This window comes from Oncorhynchus mykiss, chromosome 11 (assembly GCF_057628025.1).
Source record: "Oncorhynchus mykiss isolate SJ-2025 chromosome 11, ASM5762802v1, whole genome shotgun sequence".
Classification (NCBI taxonomy): Eukaryota; Metazoa; Chordata; class Actinopteri; order Salmoniformes; family Salmonidae; genus Oncorhynchus; species Oncorhynchus mykiss.
This window is the reverse complement of record NC_143032.1, coordinates 55347130-55371219: the sequence shown is the minus strand read 5'-3', so window position 1 is coordinate 55371219 and position 24090 is coordinate 55347130. Positions and strand designations below refer to the sequence as shown.

At 43.7% G+C, this 24090-nt stretch overlaps 1 protein-coding gene across 1 annotated transcript in view; it reads right to left on the bottom strand.

The window, feature by feature from the left end:
• The window catches only part of LOC110535061 (RIMS-binding protein 2), a 104168-nt gene that overhangs the window by 29342 nt on the left and 50736 nt on the right, over nucleotides 1–24090 (bottom strand). The window contains exons 3-8 of the mRNA XM_036935781.2: nucleotides 13080–13169; nucleotides 9231–9353; nucleotides 5647–5751; nucleotides 3255–3305; nucleotides 2702–2722; nucleotides 651–861 (exon numbers count right to left, since the gene is read on the bottom strand). Coding sequence (XP_036791676.2) covers nucleotides 651–861; nucleotides 2702–2722; nucleotides 3255–3305; nucleotides 5647–5751; nucleotides 9231–9353; nucleotides 13080–13169 — 601 coding nt within the window. The remainder of the gene's footprint in view (nucleotides 1–650; nucleotides 862–2701; nucleotides 2723–3254; nucleotides 3306–5646; nucleotides 5752–9230; nucleotides 9354–13079; nucleotides 13170–24090) is intronic.

The following is a 24090-nucleotide window of genomic DNA, read 5'->3' as shown; positions in this document are numbered from 1 at the left end:
CATCATGTGATGGTAATTTGTCATCATCACCATTCATCATCCATACTTCATTTGATAAGATACATGAAATACATGATAAAGGTATAACATTACAAGAAACCACAGGATTACAACCCATTAACAATTAGAGAAATAAGAATCATAATTGCATTAGTGTTCTAAAAAACATGGTCTAAAATACAGATCCTTATGTAATCAGGAGAGTCAGATCCCAGGCACCGGCCCAACGTAAAGGTCAGTATTATTGGCATGTATTTACTTATTTAAGTTAACAAGGAGTTAACTTAAATAATGTTAACAACATTTGCCAAGCTGTGGTAAAGGCTATGTCACACAGTATCATGATGGATTATTTCATGACTTGCTCGATGTTTATCCATGTACGTCACAAGCGTTGCCTTCCAGATCTCCAATTTCAGTAGCAGCTGCACGTTTCTCTTTCCATCTTCATATTACTGGGTTGTTTATTTCAAATGTACTCTGGAGTTGTTTTGCTCTACTCCTCCCACTGTCTGATTCGACTGTTCAAACCTCTCACATACAGCTCACAGATAACTGAAATAACGGTTATATTGTCGTCTATGGGCTGTGGTCTATGACGTACAGTACACAGGCAAGCTGAAACAACGTTCTTCTGGGATTCCTCTAACCTTTCACTGTGGGGGCAGCCAGCCCGTTGAGGAGCTGGGAGAGGGATTTGTTGGGAGATCCGGGGGTTTCACCCGCTGTTAAGGGATCGGTGCCACTGCCAAGGATATCAAACTTTCCAGTCTGTAGCCGGAACTTCTCCAGCTCTTTGGACAGGAGGTTGAACTGCTCACTCTGTGTCCGACATTTCTCCTCCAGCTCTCGGACTTTTGCCTGGCGACAGAGAGCGAGTTAGAGAGAAAGATAGAGGGAGAAAGAGGGAGAGAGAGACAAAAGAGAAAGTAACAGAAGGAAAGAAAGAAAGTGAGAGAAGGAGAAGAATCGATATACTTGTCTAAATACACACACACACACACACACACACACAACATGAGGTAGGATGAGATATTGGACTTTAAAAACGTGGGTTTCATTCCTTACAGAGAAAAGGGAGTTGACGTCTTAAAGTTCCTACCAGGCAAAATACAGGTCAGTCATAAACACCTAAACTAGTGACAGTAAGCAGATCACATGCAGGACTACAGTTAATGCACATTATTCTATAGAGCAGCCTCTTGCTAAGAGGAAGTATGCATACCAAAAACTGCACTGTGTTCAAAGCGCGGGGAATGCTCCTCAACTTCATTGAACAGAGATAGTAAAATAAAGGCAAGAGTCATCATGAGTTACGAAGCTGACAAAAGAGGGGCAAGAGCAATTCAAAACATCATAGAACCATGCAGTCAAATCCTTGGCTGTCTACAGTGAAATACTGTCTGTAACCACACACCGGCCCATTGATAGGAGACCACAGTGCAGTGGGAGCATGGGCAGGCCTAGCAGAAACCCCAGATGTGCCCAGCTCATGATCTTCTCTTGGGCAGGGGTAAGTGTTGAGTGTTAACCATCAAATGTCGACGGACAACCCCTTATCACATAAACCCAAATCAGCCCCTTCATCAGACCACCCTGAGAGTGTTGCTAAAGTTACCATGTCATTTCCTGCATGCACTCCCCAAAGCAAAGTGATGCCTAATGCACAATGTCTGTGGCGTTTTGTTCAGCTCTGACTTTCATACGAACAAGTTATTGTTTGCCAGCGCGTGAACATGCTATTAGAGGAGTGACCTTTGCAATCGCTGCATATGATTCAATGGGTTTGTGCATTAGCACAGAGGGTGGTTAGCCTATCACCATCTCAAAGCCCTCCCCTGGGTGGGTATGACCAGTACTGTAGCAGCCTAGTGAAACACACTGCATGCAACGCCAACCAGAATGAATTCGTCAGAGCAGGATGATAGGATCAAATGGGTCTTTCCCTCTTTACGTCTGGAAGTCTGCTTATTTTTTGTCAAATCAGAATGTTAGAACGTCCTCATAATATACATGGTTTCCATTATGCCAGCATCTAAGCAGAATCCCCTCAGACATTAGAATGAAGCCATAACTAAAGTTAGGGATGATAAGAGCCTCTCCTGCGTCCCAGTCAGACCTTCTGTCCTGCTCTGTCCTGTGACAACCCATATCCCCAGTGTCTGTCCGGTAAGCAGTGCGGGCTACGAGCCAAGTGGAGTGTGGATGCTTGCACATGCTTTGATGTCAAGCTGAATGGAGGTGGCGAGTATGAGTCATCACTGTATGGAAAGGACAGCCTTGCCTTTGAAAAGCAAACATTCAAGAACTGGAAAAAAAATTCTGTCTGCACTGATACAACAACATTGCAGCTAGCTACAACAGAAAGACCTCATCAATGAATAAACGACTGGCCATTGTTTCACGTCCAGTATATGACATTGTTCAGCTCTTGAATCTTCACGTTTTAAAATGAGAATAAATCTAAAGCAAATATCTCCCATCAAAATCAGCATGACCTCTTGAGGGACTGCCACCTTGGATTGACTTATGCATAAAATATCACAAGCAATTTACTCCCAAATCATTACCACTTTCAATTCTGAACTGTCATTCCATGAACATTTACTTCCAGAGAGCCAAAGAAAAGGGGGGATATACCCCTGATTAGTGTACAGGCAGAGATTAAAATACCAAGTAAATAAAAACTATTCTGAAATACCTGCATGCTGTCCAAGTGGTTCTGTATATGCATAAAACACACACCAATAAAACAGTGAAAAGAAATTAGGCACAATTCCACATGAACACTCACACACACCTTGAAATCAAAACAGAAGATTTTCAGTAGCACTCATGCAAAATCATTTATTGTTAACAATAAACCACACATATCAAATAATACAATGATCAATAGCGATATGCAGCATGTGGATATACTGTTTGAATATGCTGCAAATACATTTACAAAACACAATAGCTAATTTGTCATATCAAAAGCACTGTTATGTTCTTATTTTGCACTTGCTAGTTACATGGGTATACGTTATAGACTTCAAATCATCACAATAAAGTTATCACGTGAAAATGGGCAAAAATCTGTTACTCCATCTGGCCCTTAGTCTTCATGCATGCCACATTCACAACCTTCAACAGAGTGCACATGGTCTCACACACTGAGCTAGTAGAGTTGAGAGGAGTAGAAAATGTCAGACACACACACACACACACACACGACAACACGGCCAGTCACCCCCCAGTGCCCTGACACTCACCTCTAACAGATGAACGGCACCCTCATGCTCCTTCTTAGCCTCAACCTGAGCCTGTAAAACATAACATGGGGAGGCTGTGTTCCATTCAGCACACACACAACAAATGACCTCTACAACCGGGACTTGGCTGGACAGCACTGAAAAACACTCAAGTTGGAAGACACTGTTTGAGCTGTTACAAAGGCCATTTATGACAACAATGGTGTATAAACATTCAAACAATTATAACAAACTATTCATCATGTATCTTCAATATACATCTGTAGTGCTCTCCTGAAACTCGACTGCAGGGCTATTCTAAATTATTAATCTTTGTGTGATATAAACCCATTGTACTGTACAATACAACATAAAATAATGCATGCTAGTTTACTTAATGTGACTGGGAACATCTGTTGAGAAACTAACGTTCCACATGAATAGGAGAACATCTGCACACTTTACAATTTCACGAATCCACTTCGCAGGCAATTCACTGTATAGCGAACGCAGAAAGTAGCCAGGGTCTATAGAAAGAGAACGCTGTAATGAGCTCATTTTGCTCCTTGGGAGAGAACGCGAGAGAGAGCGTGAGAGAGAGCAAGAGAGAGAGCAAGAGAGAGAGCAAGAGAGAGAGCGCGAGAGAGAGCATGAGAGAGAGCAAGAGAGAGAGCAAGAGAGAGAGCAAGAGAGAGAGCATGAGAGAGAGCAAGAGAGAGAGCAAGAGAGAGAGCAAGAGAGAGAGCGTGAGAGAGCGTGAGAGAGCGTGACAGAGAGCGCGACAGAGAGCGCGAGACAGAGCGCGAGAGAGAGCAAGAGAGAGCAAGAGAGAGAGCAAGAGAGAGAGCAAGAGAGAGAGCAAGAGAGAGAGCAAGAGAGAGAGCGTGAGAGAGAGCGTGAGAGAGAGCGTGAGAGAGAGCGTGAGAGAGCGAGAGAGAGCGTAAGAGAGAGCAAGAGAGCGTGAAAGAGAGCAAGAGAGAGAGCAAGACAGAGAGCAAGAGAGAGAGCAAGAGAGAGAGCAAGAGAGAGAGCGTGAGAGCGTGAGAGACAGCATGAGAGAGTGCAAGAGAGATAGCAAGAGAGAGAGCAAGAGAGCGAGAGAGCATGAGAGAGCGTGAGAGAGAGCAAGAGAGAGAGAGCGTGAGAGAGAGCAAGAGAGAGAGCAAGAGAGAGAGCAAGAGAGAGAGCAAGAGAGAGAGCGTGAGAGAAAGCGTGAGAGAGAGAGCGCGAGAGAGAGCTAGACAGAGCGCGAGAGAGCAAGAGGGCGAGAGAGAGCGTGAGAGAGAGCAAGAGAGCGTGAGAGAGAGCAAGAGAGAGAGCAAGAGAGCGAGAGAGCATGAGAGAGCGTGAGAGAGAGCAAGAGAGAGAGCGTGAGAGAGAGCGTGAGAGAGAGCGTGAGAGAGAGCGTGAGAGAGAGCGTGAGAGAGAGCGCGAGAGAGAGCGAGAGAGAGTGCGAGAGAGAGTGCGAGAGAGAGCGCGAGAGAGAGCGCGAGAGAGAGTGTGAGAGAGAGAGCAAGAGAGCGTAAGAGAGAGCATGAGAGAGAGCAAGAGAGAGAGCGTGAGAGAGAGCGTGAGAGAGAGCGTGAGAGAGAGCAAGAGAGAGAGCAAGAGAGAGAGCAAGAGAGAGAGCGTGAGAGAGAGCGAGAGAGAGAGCTAGAGAGAGCGCGAGAGAAAGCAAGAGAGAGCAAGAGAGCGTGAGAGAGAGCGTGAGAGAGAGCGTGAGAGAGCGTGAGAGAGAGCGCAAGAGAGCGTGAGAGAGAGCGTGAGAGAGAGAGCAAGAGAGCGAGAGAGCATGAGAGAGCGTGAGAGAGAGCAAGAGAGAGAGCGTGAGAGAGCGTGAGAGAGCGAGAGAGAACGTGAGAGAGCAAGAGAGCGAGAGCGTGAGAGAGAGCGTGAGAGAGAGAGCTTGAGAGAGAGCAAGAGAGCGAGAGAGAGAGCGTGAGAGAGAGCGAGAGAGAGCGTGAGAGAGAGCGAACGGCGCTGATGATTCCAGATGAGGTGTTTATGTGACACTTCCTATCACGTTCACACTCATGTAATCGCTGCGCTTGCTTGACGTCAGCTCCTCTGCTCAGAGGAGGCAGGCAAAACATCAAATCATCTGGGCCAGCCTTTTAGCAAGCCACCAAAAAACGTCAAGTCTGATCTAAGTTTTCACTGTGCTAATCTGCTCCCCATAGCAGAGTAAGAGCCTGTTACTGAGTTACTTGGTTCCAGGACTATCTTGCCATTGCCTGGGGGGCTGACAGACCGGCAGACAGACATCTGAAGGAGGGGATTTAAGAGGATACTCTGTAACTGTAGTAGTGCTCAACACAAAGCTCTTTGACCTCTGACCCAGCACTGGGCTAACAAGATGGGTCACCCCCTCCCTATGCAGCTAGCAATGGCATGGTGACCTGGTGTGCCTTACCTTCTGCAGAAGGTCAATTTCCTGCTGCTTTGCATTGAGTACAGCCAAGGCTTGCTCATGCTCCAACTCTAGCTGCTGCCTCCGCTCTGCAGCCTCGCGCATATGCTGTCCGAGGAGGGCGTGGGGGGGGGGGGGGGGGGGGGCATAGAGAGGGCTGCTGTTAGTAGAACTAAAAACCCATGACATCAGGATTACATGCCACAAGTCTCCGGTCCTCTGTCCTCAACAAGCTCCTGGCTCAAACTTTACAAATAATGAGCTTGTTGACATTTTACTGGACCTCAAGTCTTACACACTTCAGGCAGATGTTAGCCTGTCAAAACACCAATGTGACCAATGTCAATAACAAATGTCAATTTACAGTTTGTATCAAATGATCTAAATCAGAGAGATCAAGTTAAGGTGTTACCTCCCAAATCCTGGATATTAACTTCCAAATCCATACTAGAATGTACAGTATGTTGGAACAGAGTTTAAGGACGAGAACTGGAGAAGCTTTGCTGTGCATGATCAACCAATCATCAATCAACCATTTTCAGTTTGCTGTCCCCTTTGGGTAACACAATACCTGAGTTTGAAGTCTCATTACAGAAGAGCTGTCCTCATCAATGTTGTGTTCGCATGATCAATACATGGTTTTTAGTTACATGAAAAGGGTTAGCAAACTCCAAGGCATGCTCACTTGTCCGTGGTCGTCCATAACAACTAAAGAAGCCAAACAAAACCAAGGCTTAATGTAAGGCCTTCCTTATGTCAAAGTGCCATCCAATCATCTTATTGCTTTCATTTAAATGTAAAGAATCAGAGTTCCAGAGTTGTTAGAGGGGAGAAAGCAAAGGACATTTTCATGCCGTCCGACATACATCTGGGTCATTCCACCAATTCGGTGCCTTTTGAGATGTGTAAATAAAAGTTTGACTTCACTTAATTTTAACATTCTGTCACAAAGGGCACATGTTTAACTTAATAAAAACATGTTCTCATCTAAAGAGGTTCAATTGAAAATAATAAAATACTTAGTACCTATTAAATGCCAAATAAAGCATCAGGGTGGGTAACATGGGTAACAGTGTTGATGTGTTATTCTAGCCTGTCTATCTATGGGTAACAGGGTTGACGTGTTATGCTAGTCTGTCTATCTATGGGTAACAGTGTTGATGTGTTATTCTAGCCTGTCTATCTATGGGTAACAGTGTTGACGTGTTATTCTAGTCTGTCTATCTATGGGTAACAGGGTTGACGTGTTATGCTAGCCTGTCTATCTATGGGTAACAGTGTTGATGTGTTATTCTAGCCTGTCTATCTATGGGTAACAGGGTTGACGTGTTATGCTAGTCTGTCTATCTATGGGTAACAGTGTTGATGTGTTATTCTAGCCTGTCTATCTATGGGTAACAGGGTTGACGTGTTATTCTAGCCTGTCTATCTATGGGTAACAGTGTTGACGTGTTATTCTAGCCTGTCTATCTATGGGTAACAGGGTTGACGTGTTATGCTAGCCTGTCTATCTATGGGTAACAGTGTTGATGTGTTATTCTAGCCTGTCTATCTATGGGTAACAGGGTTGACGTGTTATGCTAGCCTGTCTATGTATGGGTAACAGTGTTGATGTGTTATTCTAGCCTGTCTATCTATGGGTAACAGTGTTGACGTGTTATTCTAGCCTGTCTATCTATGGGTAACAGTGTTGACGTGTTATTCTAGCCTGTCTATCTATGGGTAACAGGGTTGACGTGTTATGCTAGCCTGTCTATCTATGGGTAACAGTGTTGATGTGTTATTCTAGCCTGTCTATCTATGGGTAACAGGGTTGACGTGTTATGCTAGCCTGTCTATGTATGGGTAACAGTGTTGATGTGTTATTCTAGCCTGTCTATCTATGGGTAACAGGGTTGATGTGTTATTCTAGCCTGTCTATCTATGGGTAACAGGGTTGACGTGTTATTCTAGCCTGTCTATCTATGGGTAACAGTGTTGACGTGTTATTCTAGCCTGTCTATCTATGGGTAACAGGGTTGACGTGTTATTCTAGCCTGTCTATCTATGGGTAACAGGGTTGACGTGTTATTCTAGCCTGTCTATCTATGGGTAACAGGGTTGATGTGTTATTCTAGCCTGTCTATCTATGGGTAACAGGGTTGACGTGTTATGCTAGCCTGTCTATCTATGGGTAACAGGGTTGATGTGTTATTCTAGCCTGTCTATCTATGGGTAACAGGGTTGACGTGTTATTCTAGCCTGTCTATCTATAGGTAACAGGGTTGATGTGTTATTCTAGCCTGTCTATCTATGGGTAACAGGGTTGACGTGTTATGCTAGCCTGTCTATGTATGGGTAACAGGGTTGATGTGTTATTCTAGCCTGTCTATCTATGGGTAACAGGGTTGACGTGTTATGCTAGCCTGTCTATCTATGGGTAACAGGGTTGATGTGTTATTCTAGCCTGTCTATCTAACATCTGCTTTATTAAATTCTCCACGTGGTCTATATTAAAGGGCACTTCACTTATGTTAACAAGCTTTTAAAATTCAATATCGCTGCACAATTTCTACTTAAAATATCAAAGGGATGCAAAAGGCACTTATTTCGTGGAACAACCCATCTATCCCCTAGTTTACTTTCATTTCATTGTCATCATGAACAGTGATCTCTACCCCAGCTCTCTAACCCCCCTGGTCCCACATACCCACTGAACCAATAGACTCGCCTCATGCACATCCACATTCCACAGTGCGCTGGACTGGTCCTAGCCAGGTGCCCATTCGTGTCATAGTAAAGCAGCCCAGATAAATAAGGAGAGCTAGCATGGCTACTGCGGTAGAGAAAAGCATTCAAAATGGGGCTACAGTGGGCTGCTCCCCATACAGATGGGCATAACAGTGATACCTGATCAATCTAGCAGGGGAGAGAGGGGATGGAAGGGAGGGAGAGAGGGGATGGAGGGGAAGAAGAGAGGGGATGGAGAGAGGGGATGGAGGGGAGGAAGAGAGGGGATGGAGGGGAGGAAGAGAGGGGATGGAGGGGAGGGAGGGAGAGAGGGGATGGAGGGGATGGAGGGAGAGAGGGGATGGAGGGGAGAAGAGAGGGGATGGAGGGGAGGAAGAGAGGGGATGGAGGGGAGGAAGAGAGGGGATGGAGGGGAGGAAGAGAGGGGATGGAGGGGAGGGAGAGAGGGGATGGAGGGGAGGAAGAGAGGGGATGGAGGGGAGGGAGAGAGGGGATGGAGGAGAGGGAGAGAGGGGATGGAGGGGAGGGAGAGGGGATGGAAGGGGTGGGGCCAGGGTAAGAGAGGGGAGGACCGACAGCTCCAAGCTTCCTAGTCTTTCACAGCTTCTGGTTAAGCTTCCTCCCACATCGGCACTGGAAGGCAACAGACAGGTCAGGGATATTAGAGAGACAGAGAAAGGAGAGGAAGGTAGAGAGGTGATGGGGGTGAAAGGGTAGAGGCTGGCAGAGAATCAGGCTCTGTAAAGGAACCTGAGCTTGGGCTCGGCTTCTCATCATTCACAAGAGTACACAGACACACAGTAAACATACAGTAGACAAAATGTAAGGTTATCTACAGTGTGTCTCCAGACTCTCACCTTTAGCACCTGCTCTAGGTTCTCCAGTTTGCCTTGGAGCTGGGTCTTCTCCCGCAGGGCTGAATCTCTCTCCTGAGTCACAGCACCAAGGGTCTCTTTGAGCTGCGCATACTCTGACTTCACCTGATCACACAGAACACAACACGGGGAACCACAGTGAGACGAACAGAACACACACACGTACACCTCTGCTCTATGGGAGGAGATATCAGAGTGCTTAATGGGCGGACAGGAGGGCTGGCTGGTTGACAGCTACAGTATAATAATGGGGGAGTAACAGAACAACATGTTCTCACTGTCATAGATGTGTACTGTAGCATTGAACTGGGTCTGGGATCAACTACTGTATTTATGCATTTGCTCAGTTGTTGTCCAACAACGAAACAGAGTTGAATGAATCAACCCACTGGGCAAAAATGGTTGCTTCCATGTCATTTTAACCAATGAATTAAACGTGGTGACGTTGAATCAATGTGGAAAACTGATTGTATTTGAAAAAAATGTATCAACGTCAAGGAATTCCGTATTTATTTCACCCAACTTTTAACCTAAATCCAATGAGATTGTGATATTTCTTGTTGACAACCAAATATAAATCAAAACTAGACGTTGAACTGACGTATGTGCCCACTAGGATGTTTCTAATGTACTACTATAACTTCTGCTACTGTAAAATACAATTAGAAAAGGGATGGCTTGGCCTCCCGGGTGGCGCAGTGGTTAAGGGCGCTGTACTGCAGCGCCAGCTGTGCCACCAGATACCCTGGGTTCGCGCCCAGGCTCTGTCGTAACCGACCGGGAGGTCCGTGGGGCGACGCACAATTGGCCTAGCGTCGTCCGGGTTAGGGAGTGCTTGGCCGGTAGGGATATCCTTGTCTCATCGCGCACCAGCGACTCCTGTGGTGGGCCGAGCGCAGTGCACGCTAACCAAGGTGGCCCAGGTGCACGGTTTTTCCTCCGACACATTGGTGCGGCTGGCTTCCGGGTTGGATGCGCGCTGTGTTAAGAAGCGGTGCGGCTTGGTTGGGTTGTGTATCGGAGGACGCATGACTTTCAACCTTCGTCTCTCCCGAGCCCGTACGGGAGTTGCAGCGATGAGACAAGATGCTACTAAAAACAATTGGATACCATGAAATTGGGGAGAAAAAGGGCTAAATTTAAAAAAACACACACACAAAAAAAAAAGAAAAGGGCCACGCAATCACACCATTTATACTGTGACTCACACAGACAGCAGCTGATAATGTGCATTTTCTCAAAAACAGTTAGTGGAGCCGATCTCCTTTCCTCACTGCATCCATAACTGAATCATGAATAAAAAAAGCTGTTACAGCAGCAACACACAGAGCTACATTCAGAGTGGTCCACCTCCACACCGTCGTCTGTAGTAGGAAGAAAAATAGTTTTGGAGTGGATTGTTGTGTCTCAGCTATTGTGGGCAGATAGGACTGAACAGTATGGTGTAGAAGGGGAGCCAACTCAGGCTGATGAGAGTGCAGATGAGAGGTGTTGGTACCGTGCTCCGCCCCTCCTCATTAGTTCACTCGGAGATGATGATAGGGATCAGAACACAGAGGTACAGGTGTGGCAAGGGGTCTAATATCCGCCCATTGCATATATTGTGCTGCTCTCATATCAGCCTTGTTTGAGTGTCCAGTGTCCTGATAAGACATTAATAACCACATCCTGCCCCTACTGAACTCCCTTGACTCCCAGCAGCTACCTGCCAATCAGGTTTAGCATGATCTGATGATCTCCCTTGTCTGTGTTATCAGCTGGGCAGGAAGGAAGGCCTGTGAGGTGTGAGGGGCCAACAGGAAGATGATAATACAATCAGAGGCTTAGAGTCTCTTTTTACCCTTTATTTAACTAAGCAAGTCAGTTAAGAACAAATTCTTATTTTCAATGGCGGCCTAGGAACAGTGGGTTAACTGCCTTGTTCAGGGGCAAAACAACAGATTTTTACCTTGTCAGCTCAGGGATTCGATCTTGCAACCTTTGGGTTACTAGTCCAACACTCTAACCACTAGGCTACCTGCTGCCCCATGATCCAGATGTGGCTGGAGACAGCTTCAACATCAGCACTGTGCTTAAAGGAAAAATCCACTCAAAAAATACTTTTCATTAGTCCAATGTTGATACAGTCCCAAAATGTTTTGCATGTCAGCAGTCTTGTTTTCAAGATATAGGAAGTTTTACTTGCCACATCATGATGATGATGACGCATTTTGCATATGTCACTATGCTTCTTGAAAGTCTAATATCTTGAAAACTTGACTGCTGACGTGCATTTTTGTACTGTATTAATAGTGAACTAATGACAAAAATATAGTTTGAGTGGATTTTTCCTTTAAAAGCCCCGCCTTAGCTCACTGGTCACCATAGCAGCACCCACCCATAGCACGCGCTCCAGCAGGTATATTTCACTGGTCACCCCCAAAGCCAACTCCCCCTTTGGCCGCCTTTCCTTCCAGTTCTCTGCTGCCAATGACTGGAACGAATTGCAAAAATCACTGAAGCTGGAGACTCAAATCTCCCTCACTAACTTTAAGCATCAGCTGCCAGAGCAGCTCATTTTTTTATTCTCCTTTGCACCCCAGTATCTCGACTTGCACATTCAACTTCTGCACACCTATCACTCCAGTGTTAATTGCTAAATTGTAATTACTTCGCTACTATGGCCTATTTATTACCTTACCTCCTTAATCTTACCTCATTTGCACACACTGTATATATATTTCTTTATATTGTGTTATTGACTGTACGTTATTGACTGTACTCTGTGTTGTTGTTTGTGTCGCACTGCTTTGCTTTATCTTGGCCAGGTCGCAGTTGTATTTGAGAAATGGTAAATTTCAACTGGCCTACCTGGTTAAATAAAGGTGAAATAAAATAAAAAATATAAAAAATATACACCTTCATCTGTACTGAACAAAAATATTAACGCAACATACAACAATTTCAATGATTTTTCTGAGTTACAGTTCAAATTCATTAGGCCCTAATCTATGGATTTCACATGACTGGGCAGGGGCACAGCCATGGGTGGGCCTGGGAGGGCATAGCCCCACTAGCTTGGGAGCCAGGCTCACCCACTGGGGAGCCAGGTCCAGCCAAAAATAATTTTTAATACGTTTTTCACCACAAAATGTCTTTACTACAGACATATATACTACTCATTTTCATCAGCTTTCCGGGTGGCTGGGCCTGCAGGTGAAGAAGCCGGATGTGGAGGTCCTAGGCTGGTCTGCGGTTGTGAGGCTGATTGGACGTACTGCCAAATTTGCTAAAATGACGTTGGAGGCGGCTTATGGTAAAGAAATGAACATGCAATTCTCTGACAACAGCTCTGGTGGACGATCCTGCAGTAAGCATGCCAATTGCACGTCACCTCAACTTGAAACATCTGTGGCACTGTTGTGTCACAAAGCTGCACGTTTTAGAGTGGCCTTTGTCTCCAGCACAAGGTGCACCTGTATAATGATCATGCTGTTTAATCAGCTTCCTGATGTGTCACACCTGTCAGGTGGATGGATTATGTTGGCAAAGGTGAAACACTCACTAACATGGATGTAAACAAATTTGTGCACAAAATTTGACTAAATAATCTTTTTGTGCGAATGGAACATTTGATTTCAGCTCACAGAACATGGGACCAACACTTTACATGTTGCGTTTATATTTTTGTTCAGTGTATATATAACAGGAGAGAGAGAGAGAGAGAGAGAGGAAGGGCAGAGTGAAAATGGAGTGAACCCCTAAGACGGCGTGTGCAGATAAGGGAAGGGTTTAATTGTGCAGACATAATCCACAGCAGCTCAGTGTGGCTCTCTCTTCCACACTACCTACCTGTTCATATTGGACTGTGTTCTGGCTATTGTTGAACAAGTGGAGACTCAAGTGCTTCTTCTCCTGGAGAACATCTGGAAGCTCATTCTCCTGGAGAGAGAGGGACGACATAGAACAGATAGTGAACAGTGTTAAGACCTCAGAGGAGAGGAGCTCCTGAGTAAGGTAATGCTGCGCTCAACAGAGCAGACATGTTGCAGCCATAGGTGCTGCATTACTCATCCAAATGTGGGTTGCTCATCTGTGATAGAAAGCATGACTAAAGTAACACGATGCCGGCATCAAAAAGCAACATTTATATGGTGCATTCTGGAAGTATTCAGACCCCTCGACTTTTTCAACTTTTTGTTACGTTACAGCCTTGTTCTAAAATTGTTTAACTCTTTATTTTTTTCCTCATTAATACCCTGTAATGACAAAGCAAAAACAAGTTTTTAGCAAATTTATGCTAAATAAAAAACTGAAATAACACACTTACATAGGAATTCAGACCCTTTACTCAGTACTTTGTTGAAGCACCTTTGGCAGCGATTGGGTATGATGCTACAAGCTTGGCGTACCTGTATGTGGGGAGTTTCTCCCATTCTTCTCTGGAGATCCCCTCAAGCTCTGTCAGGTTGGATGGGGAGCGTCGCTGCACAGTCATTTTCAGGTGGTCTCTCCAGAGATGTTTGATTGGGTTCAAGTCCAGGCTCTGGCTGGGCCACTCAAGGACATTCAGAGACTTGTCGAGAAGCCACTCCTGCGTTGTCTTGGCTGTGTGCTTAGGGTCGTTGTCCTGTTGGAAGGTGAACCTTCGTCCCACTCAGGTCCTGAGCGCTCTGCAGAAGGTTTTCATCAAGAATCTCTCTGTACTTTGCTCCGTTTGTCTTTGCCTCGATCCTGACAAGTCTCCCATACCCTGCAGCTGATAAACATCCCCACAACATGATGCTTCCATCACCATTCACCATAGGGATGGTGCCAGGTTTCTTCCGGACGTGATGCTTGGCATTCAGGACAGAGTTCAATCTTGGTTTCATCAGACGAGAGAATCTTGTTCCTCATGGTCTGAGAGTCTTTGGGTACCTTTTGGCAAACTACAAGCGGGCTGCAATGTGCCTTTTACTGAGGAGTGGCTCTACGGACAATTCCTTCGAGCTCATGGCTTGGTTTTTTGCTTTGACATGCACTAACAGCTGTGGGACCTTATATAGACAAATCATGTCCAATCAAGTACATTTACCACAGGTGGACTCCAGTCAAGTTGTAGAAACATCTCAAGGATGATCAATGGAAACAGGATGCACCTGATCTCAATTTCGAGTCTCATAGCAAAGGGTCTTTATACTTATGTAAATAAGATATTTCTGTTAATTATTTTATGCAAACATTTCTAAAAGCCTGTTTTCGCTTTGTCATTATGGGGTACTGTGTGTAGATTGTTGAGGATTTTTTTTCATGTAATCCATTTTTAGAATAAGACTGCAACATAACAAAATGTGGGAAAGTCAAGGGGGTCTGAAAATACTTACCGAAGGGACTGTACAGTATACGACAGCTTAATGCTTCCATTTACACTGAATGTAAATAGGTGTTGCATTTTTAGACCCCCTCAACGCACCCATGGCATCCTCCTCCGCCATTCTTCCCACCATGTCAGTCAGTGGGAGATGAACAAAAAAACATCCCTTCATTGCAGAGGAGGAAAACTTAATTACATTCAATCAACAGCCACAAGGCGTGCAGCAGATGCAATCTGGAGTGTCAACTGCAGAGCTTCTCTTTGCTACGGCGGCAGGCAAAGCAACGGCAGTGTTGTTCTGCCAGGATGTAAGAAGCCTTCGCCACTCATGCATGATACATTTACTGTAAGTACAAATGTGTCTTTTATTGGCTAACTGACAGTGCACTGTGTTGCCCTGGTATTTTCAGATGTTTTACTTATGAAGGTCAGACATGTTGGTATAGAGGACAAGTGTGAAGACACACACACATACCAGCACTGAGGCACAAACGCACACAGGCACGCACACAGGCACGCACACAGGCATGCACGCAGCCACACACAGCCTAACAGAGAGATATCACTCCTAGAACATGTCATAACATATCAGACAGCAGAAATGGTTCTCTCAGTGCAGAGGGGCCACACATCAAAGAGACATATGAAACAGTCTCAAAAGACACAGCTCTGCGAGAGGGCTGGCTGTACAGTACTTCCATTCATTTACATTCCCTGTCAAAAACCCATTGGCGCTTCAAACCGCATCAATTCACTTGAGTCAATCAGGCAATCCCTCATGGATAAGCACATGATCACATTGGCATCCCTTCAACTCAGAGCTGATGTAGGTTGCTTTTCTAAAAGGACACAGGTCCAGGTGTACATGTATTTGAAGTGAGACCAACAGAGACCAACTAAAAAACCAAAACAGAGATGCTGCTACATCAGACTGCTGAGGGGAGTCATCATAACAATAAGACATACTATATGCTCTGAATGCACAAAATGCACAAACTTTATCTCTGCCAAGCTGAGGCTAGCCAACCCAGAGAGAGAAAGGCAGAGTGAGACGCTACTCCCCATACTCTGACAATTCATTTCACCGAACGATTTGTAATGTTTGTAGTTTGTTTGAAAAATACCATACTGAACGTGCAAACCAGACAATAGCTAGAATACCCTGTCGTCTCTCACAATGCTTAGATGTCATTTGCAAGCAACCTTTGAGATGGGAAAGCCGAACAGTTGTCAATCTTCCATAACCTTTGGCTTGACTAATAACTGTGTAAAACTACAAGGACAGATATAAAGTATGAAGATAATGAGGCCGGGAATATCTGTGCAACAAGTAATTACTTTAGAACAGGGATTTTCGAACTGGGGTCCACTAAGCCAGGGGGTCCGCACATTTTCTAAAATGTTTTTGGACAAATTCTTTTGGGGATTTGTGTGAACAATTATACATTTTATGAACACCGCTAACTGCAACAGAATACCAATAATGGATACCATTATTATGTCTCTGTGTCCAGTATGAAGGAAGTTCGAGGTAGTTTCACGAGCCAATGCTCACTATGCTAGCTCTTCCTGTTCATCCGACTCTAGGGAAGAAGACAACATGGCTTCATTGCCAAAATCTCAAACTATCCCCTCAATATTGAAGAAAGCAGTCATTAGAGCGAAAATTATTGGTGGGCATGTCATGCCAAATAGTGTCCACTTGCCAAAATGTGTCCACCCCCGCGTCACAATGGGATTCAATTAGCTATTAGTGTCCGTCATTAGGGCAGTTGCTAGAGTTTTGGAGCAGTGGCTTCTTCTTGCTGAGCGGCCTTCAGGTTATGTCGATATAGGACTCATTTTACTGTGGATATAGATACTTTTGTACCTGTTTCCTCCAGCATCTTCACAAGGTCCTTTGCTGTTGTTCTGTGATTGATTTGCACTTTTCGCACCCAAGTACGTTCATCTCTAGGAGACAGAACGCGTCTCCTTCCTGAGAGGGATGACGGCTTCGTGGTCTCATGGTGTTTATACTTGCGTACTATTGTTTGTACAGATGAACGTGGTACCTTCAGGCATTTGGAATGAACCAGACTTGTGGAGGTCTCCATTTTTTTTCAGAGGTCTTGGCTGATTTCTTTTGATTTTCCCATGATGTCAAGCAAAGAGGCACTGAGTTTGAAGGTAAGCCTTGAAATACATCCACAGGTACACCTCCAATTGACACAAATGATGTCAATTAGCCCATCAGAAGCTTCTAAAGCCATGACATCATTTTCTGGAATTTTCCAAGCTGTTTAAAGGCACAGTCAACTTAGTGTATGTAAACTTCTGACCCACTGGAATTGTGATACAGTGAATTATAAGTGAAATAATCTGTCTGTAAACAATTGTTGGAAAAATGACTTGTGTCACGCACAAAGTAGATGTCCTAACCGACTTGCCAAAACTATAGTTTGTTAACAAGAAATGTGTGGAGTGGTTGAAAAACTAGTTTTAATGACTCCAACCTAAGTGTATGTAAACTTCCGACTTCAACTACAGTGGGGCAAAAAACTATTTAGTCAGCCACCAATTGTGCAAGTTCTCCCACTTAAAAAGATGAGAGAGGCCTGTAATTTTCATCAAAGGTACACTTCAACTGTGACAGACAAAATGAGAAAAGAAATACCGAAAATCACATTGTAGGATTTTTTATGAATTTATTTGCAAATGATGGTGGAAAATAAGTAAATTCATTAAAAATCCTACAATGTGATTTTCTGAAATGTTTTCCCTCATTTTGTCTGTCATAGTTGAAGTGTACCTATGATGAAAATTACAGGCCTCTCTCACCTTTTTAAGTGGGAGAACTTGCACAATTGGTGGCTGACGAAATACTTTTTTGCTCCACTGTATACATTAGCACAGCTGAAAACTTTTGTTCTGATTAAAGCAATAAAACTGGCCTTCTTTAGACTAGTTGAGTATCTGGAGCATCAGCATTTGTGGGTTCAATTACAGGCTCAAAATGGCCTGAAACAAATAACTTTCTTCTGAAACTCGTCAGTCTATTCTTGTTCTGAGAAATAATGCTATTCCATGCGAGAAATTGTCAAGAAACTTTAGATCTCGTACACCCCTGTGTACTACTCCCTGCAAACTGGCTCTAACCAGAATAGAAAGGGGAGTGGGAGGCTCCGGTTGTCACGATCGTTAGAATGAGTGGACCAAGGTGCAGCGTGGTAGGTGTACATTTTCCTTGATTAAATGAACACCGAACAAAAACAACAAAATACCAAATGAAACGTGAAGCTAAATAATAGTGCTAACAGGCAACTATCCATAGTCAAGATCCCACAAAGCACAATGGGGAAATGGCTGCCTAAATATGATCCCCAATCAGAGACAACGATAAACAGCAGTCTCTGATTGGGAACCATACCAGGCCAACATAAATCACTAATCACCTAGATGACCCACCCTAGTCACTATCATGCTCCAACCAACATAGATAATAAACAGCTCTCTATGGTCAGGGCGTGACACCGGTGCACAACTGAGCAAGAGGACAAGTACATTAGAGTGTCTAGTTTGAGAAACAGACGCCTCACAAGTCCTCAACTGGCAGCTTCATTAAATAGTACCCACAAAACACCAGTCTCAACGTCAACAGTGAAGAGGCGACTCTGGGATGCTGGGAATCTAGAAAGAGTTCTTCTGTCCAACGTCTGTGCTCTTTTGCCATCTTAATATTTTATTTTTATTGGCCAGTCTGAGATATGGCTTTTTCTTTGCAACTCTGCCTAAAAGGCAGGAAACCTTGGTAGCAGTAATCTATCTGGTTATTTTTGGCCAAAATTCGGTTGTAGGTTTGGAGTTTTTAATCGGAGCGAAGGCCATGCTGTGGAAGGTAGCATTCTGCATATGTCCCTGATATGAAAAATTCAAGTTTATCTAACTCCAAATACAGTGCCTTGCGAAAGTATTCGGCCCCCTTGAACTTTGCGACCTTTTGCCACATTTCAGGCTTCAAACATAAAGATATAAAACTGTATTTTTTTGTGAAGAATCAACAACAAGTGGGACACAATCACGAAGTGGAATGACATTTATTGGATATTTCTAACTTTTTTAACAAATCAAAAACTGAAAAATTGGGTGTGCAAAATTATTCAGCCCCTTTACTTTCAGTGCAGCAAACTCTCTCCAGAAGTTCAGTGAGGATCTCTGAATGATCCAATATTGACCTAAATGACTAATGATGATAAATACAATCCACCCGTGTGTAATCAAGTCTCCGTATAAATGCACCTGCACTGTGATAGTCTCAGAGGTCCGTTAAAAGCGCAGAGAGCATCATGAAGAACAAGGAACACACCAGTCAGGTCCGAGATACTGTTGTGAAGAAGTTTAAAGCCGGATTTGGATACAAAAATATTTCCCAAGCTTTAAACATCCCAAGGAGCACTGTGCAAGCGATAATATTGAAATGGAAGGAGTATCAGACCACTGCAAATCTACCAAGACCTGGCCGTCCCTCTAAACTTTCAGCTCATACAAGGAGAAGACTGATCAGAGATGCAGCCAAGAGGCCCATGATCACTCTGGATGAACTGCAGAGATCTACAGCTGAGGTGGGAGACTCTGTCCATAGGACAACAATCAGTCGTATATTGCACAAATCTGGCCTTTATGGAAGAGTGGCAAGAAGAAAGCCATTTCTTAAAGATATCCATAAAAAGTGTCGTTTAAAGTTTGCCACAAGCCACCTGGGAGACACACCAAACATGTGGAAGAAGGTGCTCTGGTCAGATGAAACCAAAATTGAACTTTTTGGCAACAATGCAAAACGTTATGTTTGGCGTAAAAGCAACACAGCTGAACACACCATCCCCACTGTCAAACATGGTGGTGGCAGCATCATGGTTTGGGCCTGCTTTTCTTCAGCAGGGACAGGGAAGATGGTTAAAATTGATGGGAAGATGGATGGAGCCAAATACAGGACCATTCTGGAAGAAAACCTGATGGAGTCTGCAAAAGACCTGAGACTGGGACGGAGATTTGTCTTCCAACAAGACAATGGTCCAAAACATAAAGCAAAATCTACAATGGAATGATTCAAAAATAAACATATCCAGGTGTTAGAATGGCCAAGTCAAAGTCCAGACCTGAATCCAATCGAGAATCTGTGGAAAGAACTGAAAACTGCTGTTCACAAATGCTCTCCATCCAACATCACTGAGCTCGAGCTGTTTTGCAAGGAGGAATGGGAAAAAATGTCAGTCTCTCGATGTGCAAAACTGATAGAGACATACCCCAAACGACTTACAGCTGTAATCGCAGCAAAAGGTGGCGCTACAAAGTATTAACTTAAGGGGGCTGAATAATTTTGCACGCCCAATTTTTCAGTTTTTGATTTGTTAATAAAGTTTGAAATATCCAATAAATGTCGTTCCACTTCATGATTGTGTCCCACTTGTTGTTGATTCTTCACAAAAAAATACAGTTTTATATCTTTATGTTTGAAGCCTGAATTGTGGCAAAAGGTCGCAAAGTTCAAGGGGGCCGAATACTTTCGCAAGGCACTGTATATCCTTTAGTAAAAAAACAACGTTGAAAAATGTGAGAGCTCACATGCAGATGTGTCTCTCTCTCAGCCTCTCCATACCTTTACCCTTCTAGCTAATGGACTCTGTTAGAGTTTCCTCTTCCAATGAACTGTCAAAATAATGAAACTGTCTAGCAAATCTAGTATTTTTTAAATGTTTTTTTGCAGACCCCTTCACTTTTTCCACATTTTGTTACATTACAGCCTCATTCAAAAATGGATTAAATCTTTGTTTTTCTCATCAATCTACACAGAGTACCCCATAATGACAAAGTGAAAACCGTTTTTTAGAAATGTTTGCGAATGCATTAAAAATAAAACTCATTCCTTATTTACATACGTATTCAGACCCTTTGCTATGAGACTCAAAATTGAGTTCAGGTGCATCCTGTTTCCATTGATCATCCTTGAGATGTTTCTACAACATAGAAACTACTCAAATCAATGCATACATTGATATCCAAACAATTTTACTCAGATAAATGCATTCCTCCCCTCCCATCATCATCATCTGCTGGCCCCAATAACCCAGGTCTGGGTGGAAGGTAGTCAATAATTTAGAGTGTTGTGCCAGTAACCGAAAGGTCGCTGGTTCGAATACCCGAGCCAACAAGCTGAAAAAAGCTGTTGATGGGCAATGCTCTTCAACCTAATTTGCTCCAGGGGTGTTGGAATACTACCTGAGTGGTGCAGCGGTCTAAGGTACTGCAGCTCAGTGCTAGAGGCATCACTACAGACCCTGGTTCGATTCAAGGCTGTATCACAACTGGCCGTGATTGGGAGTCCCATAGTGCGGAGCACAATTGGCCCAGGGTAGGCCGTTGTGGCAGCGGAATCAGAATTAGTTGGGTAACATAGATAAGATGTTTTATTTGCATAATATGCTTATGTGAGATACTTGTCATTAGAATGTTTCCCTTTGGACTATAGGGTTGGCAGTTGCACTTATCCCTTCCCAGCTAGGGCTCAGTCACTTGGGGCCCAGAGAGGGGAGAGGTCAGGCTTGTCTTCATATGTGAATGTATCTGTTAAACCATCTGTCTTCTTATGGGAATGTGTCTTTACCTATTCCTAAACCATATGAAGGGATGGCGTGATTAATGGGGAACCAATTAAGTGTCTCCACAATGTCTGTACTCCAGTCACTCCCTCCTATGGCAGTGTCTGGAACCATTGTATGTCCCCTCTGATGTTGCACTTATCTTGAGATAGTATATGACCTAGAGGCTCACTCCCCTCAGTGAGCTTGTCCAGGAGTGGGTTGTTCTTGAGATGGGAGTATCTAGAATTGACAATTGATATATGCCATTGGATGAGTTGGTGTTTTTGTACTATTAAGTACCAGGAACGAGATTAGAACCTCGTCTAAGAGACCAAACTGAACAATAATTTATGGTGAATGCTATCTGGCTATAGGATACTCCTCTCTCAAGTAAAAGTCTTTACTTGTGAACAGTTCCTATTATCTGTGGTTTGTCATGTCGACTAGGGGGTGGATCTTTGCTATAAAAGATCTCAGTTGCCATTATGTTGACCACCCTCAACTTTTCATTAGAGATACTGAAATGTTGAAAGCCAAATGCTATTGCAAAAGCTTAATTATTATTAAAGGTGAAGTTTAAGTATAACTGGTGACTGGTGTGTGGTTTGCTCTCTCCTCATTTGGTAAAACAGGAAATTGCCAAGACACCGTCATTGAAAATAAGAATTTGTTCTTAATCTTTTGTAACTAGGGGACAGTATTTTCATTTTTGGATAAAAAACGTTCCCGTTTTAAACGGGATATTTTGTCACGACAAGATGCTGGACTATGCATATAATTGACAGCTTTGGATAGAAAACACTCTAACGTTTCCAAAACTGCAAAGATATTGTCTGTGAGTGCAACAGAACTGATGTTACAGGCGAAACCCAGATAAAAATCCAATCAGGAAGTGCCCCATATTTTGAAAGTGCTGCATGCCAATGGCTGTGAATGGGCTACGAATGAGCTTACGCTTTCTACGTATTCCCCAAGGTGTCTACAGCATTGTGAAGTCTTTATACGCATTTATGTTGAAGAATAGCCATAAGGGACCACATTGCGTAAAGTACAGAAGTAGCCATTATTCCAATCGCTTCTAATGAGAAACCAATTGTCCCGGTGGCTATATCATCTAATAGATATGTGAAAAACACCTTGAGGATTGATTCTAAACAACGTTTGCCATGTTTCTGTCGATATTATGGAGCTAATTCGGAAAAAAGTTTGGCGTTGTAGTGACTGCATTTTCCGGTCGATTTCTCAGCCAAACGTGAAGAACAAACGGAGCTATTTCGCCTACAAAAATAATATTTAGGGAAAAAAGGAACATTTGCTATCTAACTGGGAGTCTCGTGAGTGAAAACATCCGAAGTTCTTCAAAGGTAAATGATTTAATTTGATTGCTTTTCTTATTTTCGTGAAAATGTTGCCTACTGCTAGCAGGGCATAATGCTATGCTAGGCTATGATAAACTTACACAAATGCTTGTCTAGCGTTGGCTGTAAAGCATATTTTGAAAATCTGACATGACAGTGTGATTAACAAAAGGCTAAGCTGTGTCTCAATATATTTCATTTGTGATTTTCATGAATAGGAACATTTTCTAGGGATATTTATGTCCGCTGCGTTATGCTAATTAGTTTCAGGCAATGATTACGCTCCCAGATCCGGGATGGGTAGTATCAAGAAGTTTAACTGACTTGCCTAGTTAAAAAAAATACTATGGCTGACCCTGTAAAACAACACATTCCACTGCACCTATCTGATGTACAGTGCATTCGAAAGTATTCAGAGCCTTTGACTTTATCCACATTTTGTTACCTTACAGCCTTATTCTAAAATGCAATAAATAAAACACATTTCCTCATCAATCTACACACAATACCCCATAATGAAAAAGCGAAAACAGGTTTTTAGAAATATTCACATATTTTAACATAGGTATTCAGACCATTTGGCATTAGACTCTAAATTGAGCTCAGGTGCATACTGTTTCCATTGATCCTCCTTGAGATGTTTCTACAACTTGAATGGAGTCCTGTGGTACATTCAATTGATTGGACATGGTATAGAAAGGCACACACCTCTCTATATAAAGTCCCACAGTTGAAAGTGTATGTCAGAGCAAAAACCACATCACGAGGTTGAAGGAATTGTCCGGAGAGCTCCGAGACAGGATTGTGTTGAAGCACAGATCTGCGGAAGGGTACCAAAAAATGTCTGCAGAATTGAAGGTCCCCAAGAACCCAGTGGCCTCCATTCTTACAATGGAAGAAGTTTGGAAACACTAAGACTCTTCCTAGAGCTGGCCACCTGGTCAAACTGAGCAATCGGGGGAGAAGGGCCTTGGTCAAGGAGGTGACCAAGAACCTGACGGTCACTCTGACAGAGCTCCAGAGTTCCTCTGTGGAGATGGAAGAACCTTCCAGAAGGACAACCATCTCTGCAGCACTCCACCAATCAAGCCTTTACGGTTGAGTGGCCAGATTGAAGCCACTCCTAAGTAAAAGGCACAACAGCCCACTTGGAGTTTGACAAAAGGCAACTAAAGGGTTCTCAGACCATGAGAAACAAGATTCTCTGGTCTGATGAAACCAAGATTGAATTCTTTGGCCTGAATGCCAAGAGTTACGTCTGGAGGACACCAGGCACTGCTCAACACCAGGCCAATACCATCCCTACAGTGAAGCATGGTGGTGGCAGCATCATGCTGTGGGGAAGTTTTTAATTATGGGGTATTGTGTGTAAATTGATGGACTATTTTTTTGTTAAATCTATTTTAGAATAAGGCTGTTACCTAACAAAATGTGGAAAAAGTCAAGGGGTCTAAATACATACCAAATGCACTGTGTGATGGGTGTCCATGGGTCACTGCTTTTCCTGGGCTGGGGTCCCTGGGCAAGAAAAT